Raw genomic sequence first — 27,052 nt, 5'->3', positions numbered from 1 at the left:
CACCTCTTACAGCGGCCCTCCTGTGGGTCTCATGCCCAGAGCCGGGCTTCCCAGCCGCTGCTCCCAGCAGACAGACATACTTCCAGATCCAGCAGCCTCTCTCTGAGTCTCTGGCTTCTTGCATCTGTTATCCAGATCTCCCAGAACTGCCACCCTTAGCCACTCGGCACACCCAGGGACCACCGGTGTCCCTGTCTCCAGTGTTGGAGTCCATAAACCGCTGCTGTCTCTGTTGAGACCAGACCTGACAGCCCCTCCAGCCCGGGCCCCCATCGCTCAGGTAAAGCCCACGATGACACCTGACATTTCTCGGGGAGTGACGCAGGCGAGCGTGAAGGAACAGTGGCTGAAGAGACTGCCTGCCAGCCCACGGGAAGCTCAGGGCTCCTCCCGAGTGGGAGGCTGGGGGTCTCCCCACTGTCCCCTCGGGCCACGTCATGCCCTCCCCACTCCCTGGAAGGAAGAGGCCTTTCTTCCAGGATTCACGGGAAGCCAGACCAATGTTTTCCCATAATGACACTCGGAAGTGGGCTCAACGGAAATGTCATCTGTTACTTTTCATCAGAGCTGCTGACACTGCTGGGGACAGGATCGGGGGAGGGGAGCCAGGGAACAGGCCTGTGAAAATTGCCAATAAAGACGATGATTTGTTTCTGATGCTCTCATCCGACTCCGGCCCTGCCGCTGCTGATTCCGAGGGCCCCACGACTGAGGGGTGTCACAAATCCCGCCAGCTGTGGTCAGTCAAGGGGCAAGTGGTGACCCAGTCCCTCCCAGAGGAGCTGCCTCTGGCTGAACCCTCTCGGGCCTGGGACAGGACACCCCGTGAGGGCCTCCCTGTTTCCTCGGGGACACTCAGGACCCCGGCAGTCTGGCTTGTCACATTTCTCAGGGTGGGTGCAGGAGGGGTGTGCGGGCCAGAGATCTGTGTGGCAGAACCGCACCCAGGAAGTGCACTGGGGCAGGGTGTGAGGGCAGCACCCAGGGGAGACGGTGGATGGGGTGGAGGCGGAGTCCCCCGTGTGCCAGGCAGTCTGTCTTGGGCCGGAAAGGGTTACGAAGCAGAGCTGAGCGGGTGGGCCGCCTGCCGATTAGCTGTTCACGAGGCTGCAGCTGACACCTCCGCCAGCAGAGCTGGGCCACCAGGGTCGGGGCAAAGGGGGCAGCTGCTGTAAGACAAGACTTCAATCCTGTCGTGCCACTAGCGGAGCGTCCCCCGGTGACCCGGCGCTACTCCTGGCCCAGGCCGAGGCCAGCGCGGACTGGCAAAGAGGCAAGTGGGGAAATCCTGTCTGTTGCTCGGCCGCGGGGCCCTGGGTCTGGTGGGCGTGGAGGAGGCAGGGAGAAGTCGGCTGTTGGGACATGAGCTCATCACTGCTGCCTGCAGCTGGGATGCTGGCTGAGCTGATGCTTCTCTACTCATCTCCTCAGCCCTACATCTCCAAGAGGCTGTAAGAAACGCAGGCAGAAACTGGCTCGCTGACTTCAAGGCGAGCTGTCTGGCCAGCCCTGACCGGCAGCTCTGACCTTGAGGGAGGGGTCCTGGCACGAGGGCCGCCCGAACCTACCCTCTGGACCACAGTCCTCTGCTCCCGGCCCTTCCCTCCACGCATTGCCGGGGAAGCAGAGTTCAACAGCCATCTCCTAGACTGATCGTCCCGTCCCCGGGAGGTAGCTGCTCCAAAAACTCATTAGGTCTGATGATGAATCAAGACGAAATGAGGATGACAGGTTGTGAGCGACAAACGCGGCCAGGAAGTTCGGCGGAGAGCAGGGCTCTCAGTGCACACAGGATGCCCAGGGCTCGGGCGCGGCCACTGGCAGCTCGCGCCACCTGGTCGCTGCCGTGTGGGAGGCGGGGGTGGCCGCTTGGGAGAGGGGGACAGGGCGCGAGCGGTCCTGACGTCTGGGTGAGCAGGCCTCACAGTTCCCCGAGGGCAGGGCGGGCTGAGCTTCTCGCTGAGCCTCACGGGCTGTGCTCAGGGAGCCCACGTGACGGACAGGGTAGCAGTCCGCATCCACCTGCATCCTGCACAGGAGTCATGCTCCAAGGGGTGAGGAGGTGCAGCGAGCTGCCGGGGAGGATGCTGTGGGGGGAGAGGGGAGGGCCCGACACATGTCACACGAGGAGTGGCTGACGGCCTCGGAAGATGCAGCTGCCAGGTGACGTGGGGGATCAGGAGACCTCTTTTTTAATATCTGCGGTAAGAGCCCATGTAAGAACAGCTGCGCTTGTTTTGTGTGGCTCAAGGGGCTCACCAGGACCACTCGTTCATTCAGCAAGGATGTACTGAGCCCACCGTGCAGACACTATTCTGGGCATCTGGGGATGGCGCTCTGAGCCAGCAGTTACGGTCCTGCAGGCAGTAAAACCCAGTCCAGGGGGCCACCGGGTGGAACTTACAGGACACAAATTACTACCACAGAAAGAACTGCCTAACAGCCACATGAGCTGCGGAGGGGCAGGGGGGCAGATGGGGAGATCCCTGTCTCGGGACGTCCAAGCCCAGGGAAGAAGACCTGGGGGTCACAGGGGAACCGGGCGCCAGAGCCAACTTGGAAGAACCTGTCTGCAGTCCCCCTCGCAGCGCAGGAGGGAAGGAGCAGCCCGATGAGGGTGGTGACAGGGGGTCGGGGCCCCGGGACTTCACCGCTTCCGCCCAGCATATCGACCCACCTGGAGCTGCTCTCCGCTCTCCCCACATGCGCTGCCTTGGGAAGGAGGGAGAGAGACAGGAGGGGAGGCAAGTCCTAATCTCGGTACAAATCCTGAGCCCTGAGGGCACTGCTTAGAGGAGACATCTTTCCCCCTCCTTTTCTGAGGAGGTCAGGTTAAAAGGAAAATCTACACCAGGAACGGCCCTCCAGCACAGGCACGTCCGGGGTGACAGTATCAGGATGGTGGCAGGTCAGTGGGGTCATGTCACTACTAGTTTTCTGTCCTGGGGGCGTCAGCAGCCTCAAGGATGGAGGTCAAGGTCATATTTTATGTCAAGATGCATTCTCACGACATTTAACGAGTCATGCATGAGTTCCCTTGCACAGTCAGAGGAGAAGCACCGCTGTCCACGGAGGCCCCCTGCTCCTCCCCCCTTCTTTGTGAGCTGGAGTCAGATGAGGAGCCCCAGCTGGGAGCTGTCTTGCCTCACGGCTGTCTGTCTATCTGACCTCAGAGCCTCTCTCCTCTGCAGAGAGTTGGGCCGCTGAGCCGACACCCTCTGAACTCCTGCCAAAGGGTAAAGGTGGTCCAGACTTATAAGGGGATGAGAGTGAAAAGGCAGACGACCGCGAATCTGGACTGCTTCGGCCTCTCCTGTTCCTCCCTTTGCTCTCCTGGACCCCCTCCACCCTGGGGCCTCGGCTGCATAAAGAGGTGAACTGGCCCAGACCTCACAGGAGTCGGAGCTGACTCGTTCTTGGGGCCAAGTGGAGATGGGCAGGGGTCTGAGGTCTGGGTCCGGGGCTCTGGGAGTCCAACCAGTGACCCCAGTATGCCTGTCTTGGGGCTGTGGGTTAAGGCAGAGATCGGAGTGGTCAGAAGCCAGTTCCAGCCTTCGCGCACTGGAACCCAGCCCTGGGTGGGTTGCGCTGGCGCTGGAGAGGGGAGAGTTCCTTCCGGGCCTCTGCCTTGGCCTCTGGGCTGTGGTGGGGCTCTCCCAAGCACTTGGAGTGGCGGTGAGGCTATGCAGAGCTCCGCCTTCCTTACAGAATTCTGGGGTCGGTGTGGGGCTGGCATGAGCCGGGCCACCTGCCTGAGCATCACGGGAGTTGGGGAGCTCGGGCCAAGACTCTCCCTGCCTGGAGGAGGGCAGGACAGAGCTCTCCCAGGAGCCCCCTGCCCCGCGCCCCCCATTAGGCTGTCACGCTGACACTGTGATGATGGGACACGGGATCCCTCATGACGGTTTTACCATTCCGCTCCTTCTCCAAGACTGGCTTTGCAATTATGCATGGGCTACCTCTGGGCATGCTGAGTGCCTCTGAGGGCCCTCCTAGCAGGGGGCAGTAAAACCCTCGAGCTCTGAAAGAGAAGCACGTGCAGCTGTGCTGTCCACCAGGGCAGCCATGAGCCACGTGAGGCTCCAGAGTGCCTGAATGCGGCCGGCCCCAAACGAGCCTTGCTGAAGTCTAAAACGCACACCGGATTTCAGAGACTCAGCGTGAAAAAGGAAGGTAACCTAGCTCACTCATCATTTTCTCATATTGGTTCCATGTTGAAAAGGTATTTTTGATATCTTAGGTTGGATAAGCATATTATTAAAATTAATTAAATGATCAGATGTGACTGCCACAAAATTGAAAAGTCCCCAGTTGGCTCGCATTATATTTTGATGGGGCAACGTGGGTTTACTGTCACCGTGTGCTCCGTGGCGGTGTGTGAGGGAAGCACCTGACCTGTTGGGAATCAGAAAGCTCTCTGCCTCCTGCCCCCAACCTTGGCCCAGGTCTCCTCACTGTAACCCTCGGTCACCTGCCCTGATCTGCACGAGACACTTGAAACCTAGGCCCAAGGTGTGATACTGGACCAGTCTTTAAAGAGCTAAAGGGAAAATAGGCTATCAGTTCCCTGGGCTGTGCCCACCAGGGCGACCTGCCCTACAGAGGGAAGGCACTGCTGGGTGGGGCTGGGCAAGTGGCCTGTGGTCCTGGGTCATCGAGTCAGAGGGACATTCTGGTGGGAGTTCGAGCTGGAACAGAGCTTCTCTGGAACACAGGAGGGCTCTGCCCAGTGGCCCGTGCCCGGCCCTGACCCCTGCTGTGTCCTCTGCAGGCACTGGAAGGAACACAGCTGTCACGGAGGAGGGGGACACATGTCCACTAAGGCCAGATCCCTCATCCTTAATCCCTGAGGGCCCCGGAGCACACATATATGTGAAGCTGTGATTAACAGCCAACGGCGAAGCTGACGGACTCCTCCCAGTGGAGCCCCGGGCCCTCTCCACAAGCCAGCCCCGCAGCATGCCTCACCCGGGTGGGCCTGCCTCCTGGGGAGCCCCCTGACCCCCGGAGCTCTGGACCGGCCCTGATGCTGACCCCAGACACCTTGCTGTTTTCGGAGCCCTGTAGGTGGCTCTGCTCTGACACGTGCGAGGTGGAGGCCACCTGTCAAGGCGGCTGTCAGGAGGACGGCGCTCTCTTCTCCAAGAAGGGGATCAACATGCCAGGGCTGATGCTAATGAATGGCTGTGGGTGCCCATCCCGGCTCGGGCACTGGCGCTCCAGGCTGGGAGCTGGATCCGGGGGAGGATCCGGCACCAGCTTCCTTCTTCACCACCGCACTGTCCTCAGAGGCGCTGGGGCATGCGTGTGTCTCTCCTTAGGCTGGGTCATCAGAGCTGGGCCAGGGCCTCCCGAGATTCAGGAGAGCTGGGAGGAACTGACAGGGTAACGTCAGCCTGAGCTGAGAACCACTGAAGACCAAGCAGTTGCTCGGCCCTAGAAGTGGGCGCAGGCGGCTGTGTAACCATTCCTTAAAGGATAGGACCGACTGTGAACAGAGAGCCATTGGGCAGGCCCACAAGACCCACAGGCCAGGGGTGTGAGTGGCAGCTCACCTCGTGAAGCTCTAACGCCTTGGAAAGAGCAGGAGAGACGGAGAGAGGTGGCCACTGCCCTTCTTCTAAGCAAGCTTAAGTTCTCAAGTTACTCTGGGCTCAACTCCTGATTCTGCCACCGAACTGTGTGATCCCGGGGCAGTCACTTAACTTCTCAGTGCCCCTGTTCCGTCACCTTTAAAAAGGGGGATGCTCGTGGGTGCTGGGAGGATGGAATAAGCTGGTACAATAAAGAACAGGGGCAGGGCCTGGCCCACAGCAGTCGCTCAGAAACGCGTCAGTCCCTTTTCTTGTCGCAAAAACCTGACTTCCCACCCGGAAAGCCCAGGCAAGCAGGAAAACTTGTCAATACCGAGTTCTCCCCTAATTCTCCTTTTGCTCCAAGGAGGGTACTGGGGTCATCCTCGTGACCCCAGCCGGGTGGAGCCGCAGCCATGACCCTTCCCTGCTGAGCGTCTCTGGCCCAGGGGTCAGCTAGTCTTTGGGGCTCTGGGGGTCAGGAGGACCCCGGGCAGGCTGCTCATATCTGCTCTGTGAATCAGAGACACCTCCTCTCCCTCCACTGAAGGCCACACAGGGCTAAGCCGTCCCCTCCACCTGTCATCTGGGGGGAGTCGGCACGTGCTCTCTGTAGGGGGCTGGGCGAGACCGGAAAGGAATTCTGTTCGGGTTCTTTGGTGCTCACGTTCACCCATCCTTCCTCTGTCATCACCCTCCCACCTGAGCCCAGGCTGTGGTCGGGGTGGGGCCTCCTTTCATGCTCCGAGAAGACAGGACACACTCCATCTCTGGCTGGGAGGGGCTCCCTCTGGGGAGAAGGGGAAGCTCCCCGTGCAGATGCACTCGGCTCCAGAAGCATCTTGGCCCTGGGTCGCATTTCATGTCAGGTCGATGAGACATTCTGTGATTGCTGCAAAAAAAGTCACCTGGGTTTCACATTCTGTGATTGCTGCAAAAAAAGTCACCTGGGTTTCCACCGAAGGGAGGGACTTTAAAGCCAATCAGACTACCTTCCCAGGCAGGGTCAGCCCCCGTGGTTTCTGGAGGATTCTAGCTCTGTAGTTGCCATCGTAGTCATCATCATCATCATGGAGGCAGAAGAGAAGGATGTTTACATAATCAACTTACGGGACTGAGATTCTACTCCAGAAGGACTCAGGGCAAAGCCTCCCCGCCTCCAAGTGTGTCAGGAGGCGCAGGTCGTTGATAAAGGGCAGGTATTTGAGTCTCTGAAGCAATCAAGTCTCAAGTACGAGATCAAGAGTTCTGGCCTTTTCATCCTTCAACTTTCCACGCTCTCAAGGCACGGCAAGCGGCGCCTGGGGCGGCAGGCTCTCGGTTCCTCATTCTTAAGCTGTCAGAGCCACAGCTCCATTTGTCATCGCTGGGAAAGCGCACCCGAGGGCCCTCTGGCTGCTGGTGGACTAATCTCCTTCCCAGAGACTGGAAATATAAAACTTCCACATCGTCACCTTTCCTGAAGGCCGCTCAGTCCTTTCTTAACTCTTTCTTCTTGCCACTGTCCCCCTCTTCTGATTCGTATGGCGAAGCCCTAATCCTCAATGTGACTGTATTTGGGGACAGGGCCCCTAAAGAGGCATTACAGGTTAGATGAAGTTGTAAGGGCGGACCCTAATCTGATGGGATACGTGAGCTTTTAAGAAGAGAAAGAGACACCAGAGTACGTGCTCTCTCTCTGCACACACGGAGGAAAAGCCATGTGAGGGCACAGTGAGAAGGCGGCCGTCTACAAGCCAGGGAGGGAGGCCTCACCGGAAACCAACCCTGACAGCACCTTGATCTTGGGCTTCTAGCCCCCAGCGCTGAAAAATTAAATTTCTGCTGTTTAAGCCACACAGCCCATGGTATTTTACAGTAGCCTGAGCTAAGACAGCTGTTATGCAGTGGCTGGATGCCGAGAGAAAACAGGAAGGCGAGGAAGAGGAGAGGCAGTGTCGTGACAGGGGCGTTGGGTTGCCCTGGTCTGAATGTAAACCCCGGAGCCCCAGGGTTGCCCTGGGCCACACTAGCTCTGTAGACTGATATGGCCGCCTGACCTGGCTGCCTGCCTGGGGTTCACCCTGGCTCGTGTACAGCCTGATTCCGAGCAGAGGCGAAACTGTAACCATCAGTGTCCGTCAGACACCTCGCCCCGCGTGGGCCTCACCCTCCCTTCCCTTGCCAGAGTCCAGGCAGCTGGCCTGCTAACCTCCTGGCGGAACAGGAGTCCCTGCCTGATGGCCGGGCCAGCACACATGTCAGCCACACGCAGAGCAGAGCTGCTGACAACAGAGGCCACTCAGAGGGGAGGTGCGGCCGGGAGAGCCACGGCCTCTGCTTGGGGCCCAGCGGAGCTCTCAGGTCAGTCCTGCCGCTAATGAAAGGGGTCACTTGGCGACACGTGGCTGGCCCTTCAGCAGACTTTGATTAGGTGTCCGCTCGACCCTGAAAGCCTTAAGACAGAACCCTCCAGTCCCTCTTCTTTCAACTGACCTTTGAGTCTGCAGAGAGGACTTTCAGAAAACCAAGAATAAAATAAGACTGAAATGAAACGTACATAAAAAGGTTTTCCTGGATTCCCTCCACTGGCTGTGTAATGAGGGAAAGCCGGACCCTTAATGGCCCAGGAGAGCCCTGGACAGTGGCCCAGAGATAGGGTAGGTAGGGCAGCAGCAAAGGCTCAGGACAAAGGCTGGCTGGAAGGTCAGAGGGGGGCCCATGTGCTACCGTCCTTAGGGAGCGGGGGTCCTTCCTGGCCCCCCGAGGAGCACCAGTTGAGAGTGAGGGGACAGCAGTGAGTGACCCTGAAGGAATTCAAACGCTGAGCTGGCTTGCTGAGCCAACAGGATGTGGGGAACAGATGGCTCAGACGTAGAAGACCCCTGGCTGCTGGTGGTGAGAGATCAGAGCAGTCCCACCAGGAGACACTCAGCTGAGATCAGTCATAGGTCTGCGGGGGAGGAGGCCACACGGCCACAGATCATTCTGGGGGCAGGTCAAACCTGAACCCTTATGTTCCCAGGTGATGGTCTCCTCCTGGGGACCTTCTGCCACTCGGGCTACCACCACCGGGTCCCACCTCTCCCTGCTGGCTCGGTCTGGAAGACAAATCTGGGGCACCAGCCAGGGAAGGTGGGGCGAGCGGGGCCAAGACAATTCATGAGGCAGCCTCAAGTTTCTCCAACAACAGTCGGGGAGGACGGCGCCTGACCCACTTTGAAGGGAGCACAGAGGTGGGAATAACGTGCGTGGTGCTCTGAATACACGATCGGAGGGAAGGCAGCCCTGCAGGTCCCTGACAACCCAGACGGAAGAGGGCTGCCCTGAGCCAGAGCTGCCTTTATTAGAAAGAATCGTTTTTTTAACACCACCAAATGGGGAGCCCCGAGCCGAGCCAGCTGTTCAGGTCCCCGAGTGGGAGGCGTCTGCGGGGGCGGGGGTGGGGGGCTGGCAACGGGAGTGAAGTGATGGTGCTGCCGCAGCCCCTTCCAGCCCGAGAGCCCCCTGCTGGGCGGCCCAGGTAGAACAGTCCACAGCGGCCCATTTCGTGGTTTAGGGCTCCAGGCTCTGGTGCCACCGCTGCTGGGCCTGTGGACATAAAGGACAGCACGGTCGTCGGCGTCTCCTAAGTGTCCCTGGTCGACCTACAGCTGACAGTGAGAGCTGGGAGTCAGGAGGAAGCCCAGCCTCTCTGTGAGGTGGGCCTGCGTCTCATTTCTCTTGGGCTCAGGCTTCCTTGAAGACGATGCGGGTGGAGGCTGGTGGGGGCAGGGAGGCTCCCCGCCCGGTGTTCCCCAGGTACACACAGTGCTGAGGCAGGTACACACATACGGAGGCAGCCGGCGATGCTTCAAGGTCTCTCCGGGGACCATCCAGCGACACAGCTCTTTCTGCGGGTGGCTTGGGCCCCGTCTCTGATCTCCGGGCCAGCCCCAAGGGAGGCTCGCTCTGAGGCCGCTCCCAGGACGCAGTGGCCGGAGACGCCAATGGCAGGGACGCGCACGGGGCTGGCGTCTGGATGCTGACCCGCTGCTGAGCGCTCTGCCAATAGTGCTTTTCACACAGTCCCAATTCATCTTCCGGCCTTCGCCACCGCCTGACAGGGAGGCTGGCCCGTCAGCGCACACCGGCGACGGATACCGGCCGACCTGCGCACCCGGCCCGGAGCTGAGTGTTCAGGAACCAGTGGACGGCACGGGGGGCAGGTCAGGGAGTCTGCTGAGGCCTGGACAAGCTTCACCTGCCGGGACGGCGACCGATCGCTCTCGTCCACACAAATTCAGGGGCATTTGCAAACCGGGTCTCCCAGACTCGGCAGCCTGGTCTCCCCAGAACCTCTCTGAGCAGCAAAAGACACGAATCGATGCTGGCGCGTGTCAGACATGTTCTGACATTTTCCCGACAAGCGGCTATTTCCAACGGCCATCCAACTTTTAGATCCCGTCCTGGCAGCACCAGGGGCTTCTGGCGGAGGGCATGGTGAACACCCTGGAGGAACCAGCTTAAAGGCTTCCCCGTTTGTCTGGAGCTCCGGGGGCCCCTGCTCGGGGTGGGGTCCCTGCAAGTCTGCCCCAGCCTCATTTCAACAGATGGCAGAACAAATTCCTAATTACGCACAGGAACATTTCCGGCCGGCTCAGCACGTTTATTTATGATTTTCCGGTCCCTTTGGTGCTCATTCTTCCCTTTTGTCTTCCTAGAACCCAAGCCAACTTATTGCCACCCTGAGCTCCCCGCTCGGCTCTCTTGGACAGTCTGGGCCCTAATCTGGGCGGCGGGAAGAGGCAGGGTGCGTGGGAAGGAGGGAGGTCGGTGGGGGGGCACGACCGCACAGCTGCCGTTCAGAAGCAAAATGAAAAGGGAGCTCATTGCAAACTGACAACTTGGCGCAAACTTGAGAGGGCTAACGGGGCCTTGGTGCTCACTGCCTTTGGAGGAGTTCTAGAAAAATCACCTGGGGTCAGCTGGGGCCAGAGGAAACACCCCCCTGGGACGTCCCGTGGGCGGCGCGCGCTCCCTCCCACAGCGGGGCTGCCTGGGGGCTCCCCGGATTCCACAATCTCCACTCCCTGCCCCCCCTCCTGCTGCCGCCTGCTGCCTGGGGTCAGGACCAGGGAAACTCCTTCCACCAGGTCTACAAAGGAAAACGCCCAGGTGTCTCCACCGCCCCAGGCGGGGAACTGAACCCCGGGTTCAACTACATGTTAGAGAGTTGACTTCACTGGCCTATTTGTCTTCCACTTGAGAGGGCTTTGTGTCAGAGACGGGTCTACTTCCCAAGCCCAGAGGCCTGAGTCCCTCACGGAGACAAACGACTGGCCTGTGCCGTCACCTACTGCAGCTGTCACCCACAGCAGCGACTCAGGGAGAAGGTTCGCAGAGAGGGTACTGCCGCTTGATTATTTCAAGGATCAGAGGGAGAAAAGAGGTGAGTGACTTGCAGAGACAGCCATGTCACCACCACGACACAAGCGCGGATGACCTTCACGGGCTGGTCTCCACCTGGCACCCTCTGTCAAGGCCACGGCCGCCTGGCTCTGTCGCACTGCAAGGGCTGCCACCGAGGGCCCATGAAGTTGCAGGTGGGAGACCAGAGGAGTCCCCCTGAAGTCCCCTTGCTGCCCTGTGGGAGGGGGGCTCTGGCTGGGAGGAGAGGCAGGATGGGGTCACGGGGGGCCAGGGTGGCCTGTGCCATGGGAAAGAGCAGCTGAGTTTCTAAAGCAGCTGAGCTGCAGGTGACACTCCGTGAGCCCGGTTCTGGAGGACGAGGAAGAGAACTCCAACCGCAGAAGCAGGAGGGGCCGCTTGAGGGGCCTGAGGACCCTGTGGCCAGCGAGCAACGGGAGATCGGTGCCACCTCTGTGGGTGGGAGCTGGGTCTGACCTGAGCCTGGGGGCACCTGGCATCCTGTGCCCAGACAGTCAGCCTCCTCCACTCCCTCTTACAACCTTCTCCCTTTTAACAAATGCATCGCTCACCAGATGCCTCGTGCTAAACGGGCCCCAGGTGCTATAGAAGCCATTAACTGTCATTATCCAGGCGGCTCCCCGCGTGGGCTGACCGGGAATCCGTCATGTCAGCTACAGCACGTCGTCCCCTCCACCCCCCCGCGCCCTGCTCTGTCCCCCCGACGACGGAACCAGCGCTTAACGAGCCCCTTCCACCGCTGATGCGGCAGGTCAAGGACAGCCAAGCCCGAGCCGGGCTGGGGCCAGACCTCCAGGACTTGGGGACCCGACTTCAGGGACCGGAGGAGTTGGGGCAACAGAGTTGGGCCAGGGAGCGAGGAAGGAGACGGTTTTCTCCAAATACAGCTTACCGAGAGAAAACTTTTCCTTCTGGAGGTCACCGGGGCTTTCAAATACTTCCTATAAGCGGACTTACAAGGAGAAGATTGGACGGCCAGTAATTGTGATCCCAATTTTTGGGCACAACCCCTCCTGGTACCCACGGAGGCTCCCTTCCAGCTTCCTACCCCGGAGCTAGCGTGATCCTTACGTTCTAAGGAAAGAGTTTGCGTTTTTTCCCCAGGTGGTCATGTTAGTTTAACCCAGGGCTTTGGAGCTTGTGAATGAAATCTGGGAAGAGCAGCCTATAGGGTCAGACCAACTGGGTGGGGCCGACAAGGACGCCTGCCGCATCCAGGTGTTCCCTCGTCTCAGCTGGACGGTGAAGGGCAGCTCATCGAGCTACAGAGGCCCCAGAGCTCACACACCAGATGGCTCAGTCCTGCTCTCATTTCCTTGCAGGAAGGACCAAGAGTGGGAAGAAGCTACAGGCTGGCGAGTCTGGCTCAAGACAAGGCACTGGCAGACATCCCCTCAGGGTGGAGCAGGGGCCTTCCCCCTTCAGGAGCTCCTGGGCTGGAGGCTGCCTGCGCCGTCCTCGAGCTGCAGTGCCTGCCTCTGCAGGGGAGGGGCTGGGCTGGACGGCCTGGCACCTTCCAAATGGAGGTGCACCGGGACTCCTGGGATGCAGTGGCTCCTTACGCTGGGATCTTGGGACCCTGGAGTGAGGGGGAGCCGGGGGCCTGAAGGTGCCAGACTTGGTGGAGACCGTCTGGATCAGAAACTGTCCTGAGCTCGTCACAATCCAGTGCCGGGTGCCAGCACGGAATACGGAGCGACGTGCACCCCGAGTCCTGATCAGGGCGGGTGCAGCAGCGACGGCAGCCGGGCCAGAGGGTCAGGAGCGACGCCTCCCAACCTCGGGTTCCTTGGGAACCTCTGTGCTGATGGGCAGGGGGGATCCTGGGGAGCACCCCGCGGGGGTCCTGGAGGCCGGGCAGACCCCCTCTGCCAGGCCCGTCAGCCATAACAGCATCAGCATCTTTGTTTTTAGACCAAAGCAGGCGCGCAACTGATCCCAGAGCGCCTGCCGGTGGGGGGGGAGCAGCGACTGCACACCCTCCGGTTACGGGTCCAGGTGGGTCAGCAGCCTGGCCCTTCCGGGTGGCTGGTAGGACAGTGTCGGGGGTGACCAAGCTCCTGGCCGCAGACCTGGTATGGGGGAGAAGCCCCCAAGCTCCCCTGAGGATGGTGGTGCTCTCGCTCAGCAGGGCGTCAGACAGTTGGAAGGTACTACAGATGGGGTGTCTCTTCCCACCCTGGTGGCCGGGGACGCAGAGGTGGCCGCCATGGCCCACGGGGTTCTATGGTTGTGCCACACAGTGCGCCCAAGAGAGCAAAGAGCAGGCTTCTCCCCCGCCCTGAAGGGGGCTGAGCCTGACCCAGGCCCCCAGGAGCCCCGGAGCCCACCTGTGGGTTGCAGGCGGACCCAGCACACTCGGAATCAGCAGTCCAGGGCTGAGCCCCGCCTCTGCTCGCATTATGGGACCTTGAAGTGACTTCTCTTTTTTGGTACTAGATTTCCCTACCAGTAAAAAGGCACAGAGCACCTGCCGCCTCCTGGCCCGCGGGAGTCCACGGAAGCCCATGCCACGTTGCAGCCCTGGCTGTGAGCTCATGTGGCCGTGGCCCACGTGGCTGAGGACAGGAGGGGAGAAAGGGCGTCAGACCCGAGGTGTTTCTCAGACTCACCGATCCATCTCATCAGCGATGTCAGGATCTGCAAGTACTTGGTCTTCTGGACGTCAAAGAAGGTGAAGGGTCCGAGGAGGAGAGTGAAGACAGCCTGGTGACGAAAACAAGAGTGAGAGGGCGCAGAGACTGGGCGCACACGGCACATCGTGTGTGTGGGGAGGGCACACCGTGCACGCAGCCCCCGGCCACCCCAGGGCCGGTCCTAACCCAGGTGTGCACCTGGAACGGCAGAGGCTCCCTGGGGTCAGACAGCATCACCTGGCAAGTTCCCAGGGCCAGGGGTGCAAGGGAAACTCAGAGCTGTGCTTCTCTGCTGTTCCTCACTTACTGCCCTGAGGCTACTTTCTAGGCAAATCCAGGTGACATCCTAGGGACATGGCCCCGTTTGCTTCTCTTCGGCAAGCACTGACTGAAGGGTCGAGGGCCCGGCACTGAGCTGGTGCGAGCGCGAGTTAGGAAGATGAGGCTCCAACACAAACACCAAGCACACCCTGGACCCTCTTGGTTTACTGGGAAGAAAGGACCGGGGGTGGGGGGACACGCACGGGCCCTGATGACATGGCACAGTGGGAAGGACACCATCCTGGAGGGTTCAGAGGAAAGGATGAATCAGGATGTCGTTCATCAGCAACGTCCTGGACTTCGAGAGACGGGAAAGCCCGGAGAACCACAGCTGGTGGCTCCCAGGGCAAACCCGTCAGAGAAACATCCCGGACCAGGAAAAGCAGGGGCTACTCCAGGGAGCTGGGAGTGGACAGGGGTAGGGGTGGGAGCCCGGCCAGAGGAATGGGAGCTGCTGGCACTGGGCCCCTCGCTACTCTTCCTCTCTGGAGAACAGGGGAAAGCGAGCGTTTACTTAGGAGGAAAAAAGAGAATCCAAACCCTGCCTTAGAGAATTGGTCTGTGGGAAATCTGAACCCGCTTTGCAAAGGAAAACGGGGGTAGATGTGGGACTGTAGACACTGGGGCTGGGAACCGAGGGAAGGCGAGGACCTCCACGCCGAATCGTCTGCTCAGAGAGCAGAGGAATTAGAAGCTGCTGGTTGGAGTTACGATGATGGTACCATTTCCGATCTGCCACTCGGAAGCAGCGGAGGCATCAGACCTTATTAACATTTACACTGTGCCATTTTATCACGTTACTGCTAATGACATTCACCAGAGATGCGGCTGACTGCGCGAGGCCCGAAAGTGGGGAGCGGGGCCCGCTTTGGGGGAGTTGGGTCTGGCCCTGTGATGCGGGTGAATACCTCCTGGCTGCTCGGCCTGGCGGCCAGTCCCTGGCTCCCCCGAGGTGGGCTGAGCCCGTCTCTCCCCTCCCTGCCTGCAAGGAAGGCAGGATGTGGGAGAGGCTGTGACCTCTCATCTAAGTCCATTATCACCGTGAGAGTGAATGACAGGAGAGACTAAAGCGCTGCTTGAGGAGAGGTTCTAATTAGCTGGGGTGGGCAGAGCCTCCTGGCAGGCGCCCGGGCTGGGAGACTTCGGGAAGGAGCTTGCTCCTGGGGGCTGACAGCCCTGCTTCTGCTCTGGAAGGAGCAGCGTCTCCATCGGGCGGGGGTGATGGGGGAGGCAGAGGCAAGGGGCTCTCCGGGCAGCCCTCGCCAGTGCCCCTCTGGCCCGAGGACACAGTGAGGTACTGGATCAGAAGCCCTTGGCCGAGCTAGTCTGTATACAGCACCATCAGCAAGTCATTTAGGAAAATTACCACTTAAGGGAAACTTTCCACTGATGAATTTCTCTTTTGAAGGATGGGAGAGGGACACGTCATGTGGAAGAACACGTACAAAGCCGCTTGTCACAAACATTCCCAAACGGCCCTGGCCTGCTAGAAACTGGACTCTGGGGCAGCCGGGCCAGAGGTTGGGGACTTTCACCTCTGACCTGCGACGCCCCCTGCTGAAAACACGGTGCTCCAGCTGTGGGTGCTGGACATTTTCTTGGTGGGTGGCTTATGCGGGAGGTCAGATCTGACCTTGGAAGCCTCAAGACTGGGTTTTTGAAGGTTCCGTTGCTTAAAACCAGGGAGATCACAGAACCAGCCGCAGAGGCAGGTGGGGAATTCTGCTGCTGCGGGCTGCATGGGGCCTCCTCGCCAAGAGGGAATCCATCTTCATCCACCTCCTCGGCAGACGTTCATCAACATCCTACTATGCATGGGGCCCCGTTTTATATGACCCTGTAGGATGGGACCCCGCTGAGAGCACCCCTCGTCTAAAGGGACTGAGCACACAGACACACTGCCCAGGGTAGAGTCGGAAGCATACGCAAGGTGCCCACCGAGGGCCGGGGAGCGTGAGTTGAGCTGAGAACGAGGGTCTGCTGCCCTCTTTCAGATCCAGCTCCGGGACAGCAGGTCTGTCCTCAGGGTGGGGACTGGCGGTGAAGGACTCTTTTGGAAGATTCGGACAACAGGCTGTGATATCTGTGGCTGGACGGCGGCTGGGAAGTGCTTTCTTTTTTTCCACCAAGGAGCCCAGACTGAACACAGGGCTCGGGAAGGCGCAGGGCCGACAGCCAAACGGCAGCCCTCGCGCGGGTCAGAGCTCACGCAGCGCAGGGAGCCCAGACTGAGACACGGCTCAAGCTGGGGCTAGTTAAGGAACAGGTGTCCTCTGCAAATTAGTTCCTGCCACACTCAGCCTCCGGGGTGGCGGAGGACAGAGGATTCGGCGGCGGCATGTCTGGCCTCACCGTGGTGTGGACGCGAGGTCTGGGGGACGAAATGGCCCTGGTGGCCCGACGGTCCAGCTGACCAGCCAAGCTTGGCACCTTCTGTTCTCCCTTTTCTTTTACAAAAAGAAGAAATTAAAAGCCGAGAGACAGCCTGTCCTCCTGGGTCTTCTTGTCCAGCCTGTATGACGTTATAAATCACCTGGCTCCCCAGCAATTTCCCAACACCCCAATGCCATTGATCAGTTCAAGTTCGGTCTCGTTCAAGGACTCTGCGAGCCCGACACGTGACAGGAGGTAGGGACACCAACTGCTGTAGCCGAGTGTGCTTCTTTTTTTCCTATAAATTTATTTATTTTATTTATTCATTTTTGGCTGCGTTGGGTCTTCGTTGCTGCGCGTGGGCTTTCTCTAGTTGCGGTGAGCGGGGGCTACTCTTCATTGCGGTGTGTGGGCTTCTCACTGCAGTGGCTTCTCTTGTTGCGGAGCACGGGCTCTAGGCGCGTGGGCTTCAGTAGTTGTGGCTCGCGGGCTCCAGAGCGCAGGCTGAGTAGTTGCGGCGCATGGGCTTAGTTGCTCCGCGGCATGTGGGATCTTCCCGGACCAGGGCTCAAACCCGTGTCCCCTGCATTGGTGAGTGGATTCTTATCCACTGCACCACCAGGGAAGTCCTGAATGTGTTTCAAAAAAAAAAAAAAGAACAATTCTTTGGTTTCTAATGAAACCTTCAAACTGGTCACTGGGAGCAAACTCTGAGACAGACCCAGGAGGGTGCAAACAGGGCCGCCCATGCGCCTCTCTCTTCTGGCTGCTGAGTTTAGATGTGCCCTGTGGCAACCCTGCCGGTCCTGACGGACAGGACGCAGCTCACGTCCTCAGGCACGGCCGGCAACGCTTGGCCACGGCTCTTACAGTGTCCCGGTGGCACCGTGAACTTGACACGGAGTCTAGAACTCAGTGCTGCCTCTCCGCCCACATCCCCAGGCGGGTTAAGGGCACCACCCACATCCACCTGCTCCCACTCCAAACTTCCTCACTCTCTGTGCTGATGTCCCATGACCGCTGTAACTTGCTGGCTTAAAACCGCAGGGACGTGTTCTTTGTAGTCCTGGAGGGGACACGGGGAACACGGAGCAAGGGCTCCTAACCCAGCCTGGGAGGGGCCGGGGAGCGGGGGGACACAGGGGTAACAATACATAAAGTAAGAGGAATCAGGTGGGCAGAGGGCTGCGGGCAGTTCAGGACTGGGGAGCTGTCGGGCCCCTTTGTCCCTGTCCTCTCCCTCCCGGGCCCGAGCCAGCTGGTGTCAGGGCCGCCTCCCCACGGTCAGCCCCAACCATACTTCGCTCGTGATGAGCGAAGGGCTCATCGCTTCAGACGACAAAGTCCAGTGACCCCATGATCTGGTGCTGCCTTTCTCAACCTCGTCTCTGGAGACACCACCCCGAGAGCCTACAGGCGTGAGTCCCCGACTTGCCCGCCCCCTCCGGCTGCTGGGCCTTTGCTCGGCAAGCTCGTCACACCAGTTCTGCCGGTCAGGGTCCCGCTCAAAAGTCTCCTCCTTCACCCTTGTCTCCCGAGTCCCCTCACTGGAGTGGGCAGAGTTTCCCTGCACATCTGTGTCCCCCATGGGACTGAGCTGACCGGGCACATGCCTGGAGGGTGGGGTGGGCAGGGATGAGCCTGTTTCTCCAGCCTCTGCCAGAAATGAGACCCGGCGACAGGGGAATAAAGACAGTCCTAACCTAACTCCCAGCTCCCGGTCCACCAGAGGCAGGAGTCAGTGTCTGAGAGATGCGAGGAAGGCCGGGGGGCTGCGCTCCGAGATGCCTGGGACAGGAGGTTCCCCGGACAGGACGGCGGCTTTGCTGAGACTCCGAAGTACAGACGCTCAGGCCCGCACGAGCCGGCTGGCCTCGGGGGACCCAAGGCTCGTCTCCAGCTGGAGCCACCGCCTTCCTCTTGGGAAACAGCCGCAGCTACGGGACGGGAGAGAGGAACACACGCTGTGCTGCTTCGGAGAGCACCTTTCAATCAGGGTCCCTTGCTCAGAAGTGCGGAGGCTAAGCTGCGCCCACTGCCCTCGGAGAGGAGAGACCCCCAGTGCAACTCAATCTTGCTTCACACACAAAATGAGCCCGGGATCGGCCATGTGCTATGTCCTCTGCTCAATGGTGCAAAATGAGAAAGCGGGAGCGAGTCAGAATCGGGGCAAAGTAGTAAAGCAGCTTGTTGCCTGTCTCCCCACCCCCAAATTTCTCTGCAAGTTTAGCTGGCCAGAGAATGAAAATGTTAATTTGGTGGGAACCCCAAATTAGACTCCAGGGGACCTGGGTGCCAAGTCTCTGGGCTCCGCCTTCTGCCCGTGCATCTGTCACGTCAGCCTCAGCCCTGTCCTCCCAGCTGCCATCAAAGGGGTCCCGTGATGAGGTCGCTGCCCAGGGCTGCAGACCCCCCGAGCTTCACAAAGTGCTCACACAGGCACGGTTTCACGTCACGCTCACTGCCATCTGTGAGGTCACCAGGTAGCTGACGATGTCTCATTTTACTGACAAGGGGGCGGAGGGACTGGAGAGGTTGGGTGACAGGGTAAGGAAGTGGCAGAGGGGACTGGGAGGTCTCCTGGCCCTCTGCCCCGACCGCTGTGATCCACACACTGCATCCTGTGTGAGGCCGCTTTCCCCTCTGACACCTGCTTTCCCCACATTCAACCTAATTCTCACCCTCATGCCTTAACCCTCGTGATTCCTCCTGCTGGCAAAGAATTTCCTCTCTACCTTCCTTATTCCTATCACCTTTCAAGCCCTGCTCAAGTGCCGGTCTCCCCTGCAAGTTTCTCCAAATGTCTTATTCCTCCCTGGGGGCTCCTGACTGAATCACCGAACGCGCGGTCGGTACCACATCACTCGATCCTTGTAGGTTCTGTGTCGCTCCTTGTTCGTGGGCTGCTTGTGCCACCAGCAGAGGGTAAGCGCCATCATGGCGAGCTCTGCATCTCTCGGCACACGTGAGATGCTCAGTGAGCAAACATTTACAGCGTGCACTGAACTTGGTGGAGGAGGTGCCTGATAGAGGCAGGTTTACTCCTGCAGGGCGGGAAGAGGCCACCCCAGTCTTGCTGACTCGCCTTGTACCCTCTGTCACGGGCAGCATCTGGGCTGGCAGACCAAGCGGCATGTGGGTATGCAGAAGTCACCCGCTCGCCGGAAAGCAGTTCACTTTGTCAGGGAAAAAGCTCCCTTCCCAGAACAGTTGTGAAATCAACGTGCTTTGATTTAGGAAGAGTGCATGGAAATGGCATCGCTCCGAGCACGCAGCTGGCTCCAGGGGAGGGTGAGACGCAGCCCCGATGAGGAGGAAAAGGCCCGTCTGAGATGAGTTCGGGGACTCGGCTGCCCGGCGTCAGCAGTATCTCCCAGGACGCCCACTGAGGAAGGGGCGATGTCTTACAAGAAACCTAAAGTCAATAACCTATACGTCTTCAGAGGAGCGGCTCTTCCCTCTCCTACTTCTGGGAGACAGTGGATTCATGGTTCCCCAAGAGCCGTACACCGGCCACCCACCAGTTCTTTTTTTTTTTTTTTTTTTTGCGGTACGCGGGCCTCTCACTGTTGTGGCCTCTCCCGTTGCAGAGCACAGGCTCCGGACGCACAGGCTCAGCGGCCATGGCTCACGGGCCCAGCCGCTCCGCGGCACGTGGGATCCTCCCGGACCGGGGCACGAACCCGCGTCCCCTGCATCGGCAGGCAGACTCTCAACCACTGCACCACCAGGGAAGCCCGGGACCATAGTTTTTAATTAGAACTTAAACTTGGATGAAATTCAACAACACCCATAAGTCCATCTCATTCCCCTCCAAAAAGGGGTGCGGGGAGGAGATACAGGGCACGCTCTTCTTCGAGGAAAGGGAAGCAGGAGAGAATGATGTGCTAAAGTGATGGCCACCGTACAGGACAAGCGTCCTAAGAGCCTCTGGGCAACTCCATGGGACAAAGGGCGATACACCAATCACCTCCCCTAACAAGTGACAGTGAGAAAACATCCTAGAAGAGCAGCGGAACAGTCAGCCGACTGCTGACCCAACAGGGGAGGGTCCCTCCCAGCCCTGCCCCCGACGTTGGCATGAGCAAAGGGATAGGATCCGGGGGTACAAAGGCCAGATGGTCAGGGAAGCCAGCAGTGGCCCTCAAAGCACCAAGGCAACGCTTCTGTGGTGTCCCATCGTTCCCGGGCCGAGAGAGGGCTTGCGGCTGAAGGAGGTGACGCCCTGCCTGGCTGGGTAACTGGCTGGACGGCCAGTCCTTGGACTGCCTGCTTCCCTACTTATTTCCCTCTAAAAATAAGCATTTTTTGGTTTGTCTGTGGCTCCCATGGTGTAGTGAGATGGAGCTTCCCAGAGACAAGAACTCAGGCATCAGCACCTTTCTCTCACTTCAGCTGTCAGTTCCTGACTTTCAACATAAAAGAGCGGCAGATCCACTTGGAGCCTCCTTGTACTAGGGCGCTGGGGGGACTCCGGCTTCTCTTGTTAGTGACGAAGCAAAAAGTCTTGGAAGGGGGAATGGCGCTATGCTGCCTGATCTACCTAAACACACAGGGACCCGTGGGGCTGACGACCCAGTACACGGGGCCCCAGGGAGCCAGTTCACTCAGAGGTGGCCACACACCGAGGGCACGGCTGAGCTCTGTGGACTGGTCCTGGAGGTTCCTTCAAATGACAAAGGAAACGGACGCCCTGCTGCTGACAGGGCTGTCCTTGTTGGGCGCTAAGGGTTAAGGGTTAATTGGGGTTAATGGAAACTCAGCACGAACCCGTCCCTAGACGGGAGCTGAACTTTCAACGCGTCCTTGAGGTGCAGCGAAGAAATGCTCAAGATTCTATTTTTATCCCTCAAGTGGCTATGAACGTTTTGGTTTGGGAGTTTGTATTTTCCCAACTTGAATGACAATGTCTGGTGATCCAGCCATGAGAAGGAGGTGCGTTCTGAGGCAGTGAAGGACAGCGGAGGGACCAGAGGCTTCGGGGTCACATGCTGAGGGCGGGGGTCTGAATCTAATGCTGTCCCAGCTAACAGCGAGACCCTAGAGCACTTGTGAACTTCCCAGAGCACGTTACGTGTGCAGAGAAGGTACTCAGTACACAGCAGCCCTGGCCGTGTGACCCCAGCAAGGATCAGCACACCCTCGCGGTATCACAGCCCACCTGTCCTCCCAACATCCCGGGAGGGGGAATTGGAACAAGTGAAGCCGAGTGACGACCTCCGGCCACAGAATGTTAGGTCGATACTATTCCCATTGGACTTCCAGCACCTCCACCCCAAGCGCTCTTCAGGGGGAGTTCAAGTTCTCAGGTACCAAGCATGGAGGATCAGTCATGATGCAGATGCAATGCATGATGTGAGGGAATGAGAACAGGGGGTAGGGCTGGAGCGGCATCAGCAGCTCGTGCACTGGACCCAGCGAACCGTCCACCAGCACAGCCTCTCTGCCCAAACCCTGAGACGAGAGGCATCGCGCCACCTAGAGGAGGTCACCTGATCCTGCAGGAGGACCGGCAAACTCACAGGAAGCTCTGAGAATGAGGTTTCAGAAATGACAACCTTCCCCGACAGGGCAGGGAGGGGCTGACCCCGAGAGCGTGAAGAGCCCTGCTGTGGGAAGGGGCTCCTGCCGGGATAGACTGCTGGGCTTCAGACGACCAAGCCAGCAACGATGGGGGCGCTGCCAACCTCTTACTCACCGATCCCTCCAATACGCTTACCGGGTGGAGAAGGAGTGATGGAGACGGATGGAGGCTGGACGCCTCTCCAGCCTTGCAGGCGTGGCCTGTCTGACAGGCACCCTCCCCAGATGCGCTGCTTAGGGCAAGTCACCCTGTCTTAGTGTCCCAGGGTCCCTCCCCAGCTTCCCCAAACCTCACCTAGAAGGTACTTCGGAGTTGCTTGCTGAATGGGCTGAAAGACTGAAAGATTCAGGTGATGCCTGAAGGTGAAAGTGGAGGAGGGCTAGGACTTCCCTGGTGGCGCAGTGGTTGGGAATCTGCCTGCTGGTGTGGGGGACACGGGTTCGATCCCTGGTCCGGGAATATTCCACATGCCGCAGAGCAACTAGGTCCATGAGCCACAACTACTGAGCCTGCGCTCTAGAGCCCAGAAGCCACAACTACTGAGCCCGTGCGCCTAGACCCTGTGCTCCACAAAAAGAGAAGCCATGGCAATAAGAAGCCTGTGCACGGCAACGAAGAGCAGCCCCCGCTCGTTGCAACTAGAGAAAGCCCGCGCGCAGCAACGAAGATTCAATGCAGCCAAAAATAAACAAATTTAAAATAAATTTAAAAGAAAGTGGAGGGTTGACGCCCAGATATTCTAAAGCAGTGTGTGATTCTGGAGCATAGACATCAACTCTATAAACCCAGCTGTTATCTCATGACGCCCTTCAGCAGAAAACAAAGTCCACTCCTGTCAAACAATTCAGCCCCATTCGGACTGAGTGAGCTCCGAGACTCGTAACATCTGTAGCGCTCATCAAAAGGTGAGCGCGTGCTCCTGGCAGACACTAAGCCCAGGAGAGCAAGGCGCCGAGCCCCAGGCCGAGGCCAGAAGTTAAGATTCCCCAGGGAGTTCTTAAGTAGCCACCGAGCTACAGAACAGAGGCAAGAAACCAAACCCACACGGCAGGAACTCGCCCGCCTGTCAGACCCGGGGATCAGGGGGCTGGCCGGGAGAAAAGACCTCTCCCCACGCACAATTCACCGAGAAGAGGATGAAATGCTGGGGCACCTTCCCGGCAGCAACACAGACTGGCCAGGGCGGGGGTGCCTGAACAACCTCTGCCAAGGTACTGGTGAACACGCTCTTTGTCTCTGATACCGGGGAGCCTGGGAGTGATTTCGGGGAGGGACCACAGAAGGAGTGCCTGCTCCCAACCCCGTGCACACGGGCAGCTCCCAGAGTGCTGCCTCCTACAGGGTGTGAGTTCAGTCGCTTTGTGGCTGGGGAGGGGGCGGCCTGGAAGACAACGGCAGAGAGGCCCCCCGGACTGAGCTGACACGGCAGCTGCACAGGATGCGGGCTCCAGCTCTGAGAGGGGAGGGCTGGGCACAGGACGGCCCAGGCCCCCGGCGCATCGCTCCCCAGCTCTCAAGGAGCCTGGGTGATGCGATCTCAGCCCTGTCAGCCCGGAGACAACCATGCACGCAGAGGGCAGGTCTCAGGCTCGCTCTGTGACTCCCCAGACACACTGACTGAAAGGCTGCCCGGACTGTTTGACAGTTGAAAACATCCCCAGATCCCTCCCTCAAAGCTGCCTGCTTCCCTTTCTTTCAATGCAGCTGGAAACAGAACAGACCTAGGAAAGAACCCAAATAACTATAACTTCCTTTTCCGAGCCCCCTTCTCTAAACAACCCCCCACCTTACTCAGATGAGATAGAAAATCCCTACTTAGGGACCTGAGGTTTGTACCCAGCTTTATGGTTTTTGCTCTGGGAGGCAAAAAAAAAAAAAAAGAGCATATCTCCTCCCTAACCCATAGATGGTGAAAAAGATAGGTTGGGAAATTCATCCCAAACTTCTATGATCAAGCACCGTGATGTCCTACCAAGGAGCCTGGCTGCTTCACGCAATTTTAGAGATGGTGGGAGGAGCGACCTGGGAGGGGGTGGAATGTCACAGCCTACGGGAGGCTCCTCCAGTGCAGGGTGGCCTGGCGTGTGCTGTGACCACTGCTGGAGGGAGGCCGGGTCTTTCCAGAACATACACTGTGGCTCCCAGCCAGTGGTCTCCACCATCACATCACAATCCCCTCCCGGCCTCTGGAGTCAGGCGGCCTCCCATGCACCTGATCCAGGTGTCATGCCCACATCACCTCCAAGCCCCCAGTTCTGAGGGGATGCTGTTGGCAGCGAGGGAGGGCTCTGCCCCCGACCAGGCCACTCTTCCGCCCAGAGCCTACTCCTGCTTCCGGACACTCCCCAGGAGACTAAGCCACCTCTCAGAGGAGGAAGGCTCTCTGCGGGGGTGGGGAAGAAGGAGGCTCAGAGAACCAATGGGCAAGTGAACCAACATTACCGCGCGCCTACTGAGTGCCCAGACACAACAGTATCTTCCATCTAAGATCGCTTTTGAATCCTGACACCCTACAAGTCGGTTACTGTCTCCATCTTAAAAAAACTGACGTGGAGGGGGGTTAATTAACTTGTCTAAGATCTCATAATAACCAAGACAGCTGAGATCAGAGGTCAGGTTGTCTGTATCCAAGGCCCAGTCCTCCTTTGGAGCACTCGACTGCCTCCCTCGATTACGTCCTAGAGAAAGAGTCTCTCCAACACCCCCTCGATGTCCCTTCCAGGCTGGCTCCCAGGGCCGGGCCAGGAGGGCTGGGCTGGTCTGATGGCATCAGCCTGGCACGGCTGCTGCCGTCCTTGTGGTCTTATTGGAGGACAAGCCTGGGTGCCTGTGTTGTCTCTTTCTCAGCTGAAAAGCCAGATGGTAACCAGTGGTGGGCAGAGTTCCAAGGATTTGATGCCAGAGCTGCAACCCTTGTGATTTGGGGAGACAAGATAAATATTGTGGAAAACCCACGCAGTCACTCACTCGATGATAAGCCATCAGGGTTTAAAGGACGGCCTGGCTTCTCACCGGTGTGAAAGAGACCGGGGCGGGGAGGGGAGGGTCCACTCCCCCCCACCCTGCCACATCCAGGCGAAAGACCAAGGGGCTTGACCTTGAACTAGGTGGGCTTTAAGGACATTATGACAAGGAGCTGGGGAGGGACAGGGGGTGTGTGAGGATGTGGGAAGCGGGGTGAAACAGGTGGAAGGCTGGGGGCTCTGCCTGGGGAAACAGGTGGAAGGCTGGGGGCTCTGCCTGGGGAAACAGGTGGAAGGCTGGGGGCTCTGCCTGGGGAAGAAGACTGGACTTTGGAGATGGTACCTGTTCTAATACTTCACTTCTCACACTCCAGGTGCCAAGAGGTGGCAGAGAAGGAGATGGGTGGTGAGCCATCCTCGACCTCCTGCCACCTGGATGGCTTTGGACTGCTCTCCGCTACCTTCAGTCTCCAAAGATAGGGGGCCCCTAAGCCCTCGCTGAGGGGCAGCTTCTGTCCCAGCACCAAGGAGCAGAGGACGGCCATGCCTCTGGGGAAGGAGGGGTCGGCTGGACGGGGAGGTTTTCTGGCCGGAGCAGCGGCCGCCAGCTGTGGTGAGCCCTGGGCGTCAGCAGGCCCAAGGGCTGATGGAGGGCCTCGCACCCGTGCCTGGCCGCAGACCCCGTGGCGGCGGCCCGCCTGAAGGGTCTCCTCCACTCAGATGCTCGTGGAGGAACCCCCCTGCGGGCAGCCCCGTGCTGGCTCTGGACTGAAAGGTGGATAAGGCATGGCCCTAACCTTGAGGAGCTCACGGTGAGGCCAGGGAACTGAACACGGATAAGAGTCCGATCACCGCCACGCGCGGGTGAGGGGCGGGGGTCCCTGAGCTCAGTCTGGAATGAGTGAGTGCTTGTCGGGCTCTGCAGCGAGGGGAAGGCACGTGAAGGGCACAGAGCCGTGAAAGTACCCGGCGTCTGTGGAGGACAGTGGCCAGTGAGGGTGGGGCGGTGGTGAGAGAGAAAGTTCCAGAAGGAGATTAGAGCAGACCACGTCCCATGAAGGAGTTTAGAGCTGCCTTGCAGAGAGGAGTTTCTAAAGGGTTTTAAGTATGGAGATGGCAGTCAGATTTACCTAAAACCAGGCCGAAAGAATGAAATGTCAGAAACAGAAACGCCTCAGGACCCTGGGGCAATCCTCACGCTGGGAGGAGGTACCTCTCCTTGGACAAGCAGCCCGGGCGCCCGGGCTCCAAGGCCCCCCTCGGAATCCCCCGCGTGGGAGTCCTCTCTGTTCTCACGGGAGGAGATCTGAAAGGGACTTGGAACGTTAGAACTGTAAGTTCTGGGGGCCGGAGGAGAGGGGGCACGGCTGGGACTCCCCGTCCAGCTGGGTGCAGTGACAGATGCATGAAAACGTTGACCCAGGGCTTGGCGGTGAGCCCGAGCAAGGAGGTGTACAAGCCCAGGGCAGCCTCTGAAGCAGCCCTCTACGGCGAGAAGAGAACAGGTCTCACGGGGGAGGCAGGGCTCTGCTAACGGGCAGCAGAGTTTGAAAGCCCCAGAAGAGCGCGGCAACCTCTCCTCGGGCTCAGTGAACAGCTAGCTGCACAGATGACAACTTCCTGGGCACCGCAGGCTGGGTTGACCCCTTCCCACTTTTTAGCCACTGAAATCTGTCTGCAGAGAATCAAAGCCAGCTCTGTGGCCCGGTCCATTTCTGCTGGCTGTCAGACAAGGGGAGAGGATGGGTACCTGGCGTCCCTCCCCCAGGGCCGGCTGAACTTACACGCTGCCTCACAGACACGAGGAAGCTGGAGCTATTGGCCCCATGATCCAGGGGCTGGGGAACAGCTGCCGCAGCCAGACTAGAGGTCAACTGGGCCTTACGGGTCCTCAGAACAGGAGGACTTGAGGGGAACCGGGGGGCAGGTAACACCCCATATCATGGACTGTGTTATGAGTAACAGGGGGTGGGGAGCCTCTGGGCTCTCAGCTCCCTCGGAAAAAAGCACCCACACCCCCAACCACCGGATTCTGTCAAGAACGAAGCTGCTCAGATACCCTGGGTGCTGGGCGGGACGTGAGCCCCGTGGACCCTTAGGACCCGCAGGGCTGTTAGCGTCTCCAGTAACCTGCTGGAATCTGACTGCTTCCGCTGGCCCCGCCCCGGGGACACGAGGAGGCGGAGCCATTGC

At 59.1% G+C, this 27,052-nt stretch overlaps 1 protein-coding gene across 2 annotated transcripts in view; it reads right to left on the bottom strand.

The window, feature by feature from the left end:
* The window catches only part of SLC38A12 (solute carrier family 38 member 12), a 57,818-nt gene that overhangs the window by 3,591 nt on the left and 27,175 nt on the right, over nucleotides 1–27,052 (bottom strand). For both annotated transcript variants that reach the window (XM_027080564.1, XM_027080563.1), the window contains exon 9: nucleotides 13,595–13,688. In XM_027080564.1, the coding sequence (XP_026936365.1) occupies nucleotides 13,595–13,688 (94 nt within the window). The remainder of the gene's footprint in view (nucleotides 1–13,594; nucleotides 13,689–27,052) is intronic.

Source organism: Aethalodelphis obliquidens, unplaced genomic scaffold (genome assembly GCF_003676395.1).
Source record: "Aethalodelphis obliquidens isolate GAN/ISIS:26980383/991018 unplaced genomic scaffold, ASM367639v1 scaffold44, whole genome shotgun sequence".
NCBI classification, from domain to species: Eukaryota; Metazoa; Chordata; class Mammalia; order Artiodactyla; family Delphinidae; genus Aethalodelphis; species Aethalodelphis obliquidens.
This window is presented reverse-complemented; position numbering and strand designations above follow the sequence as displayed.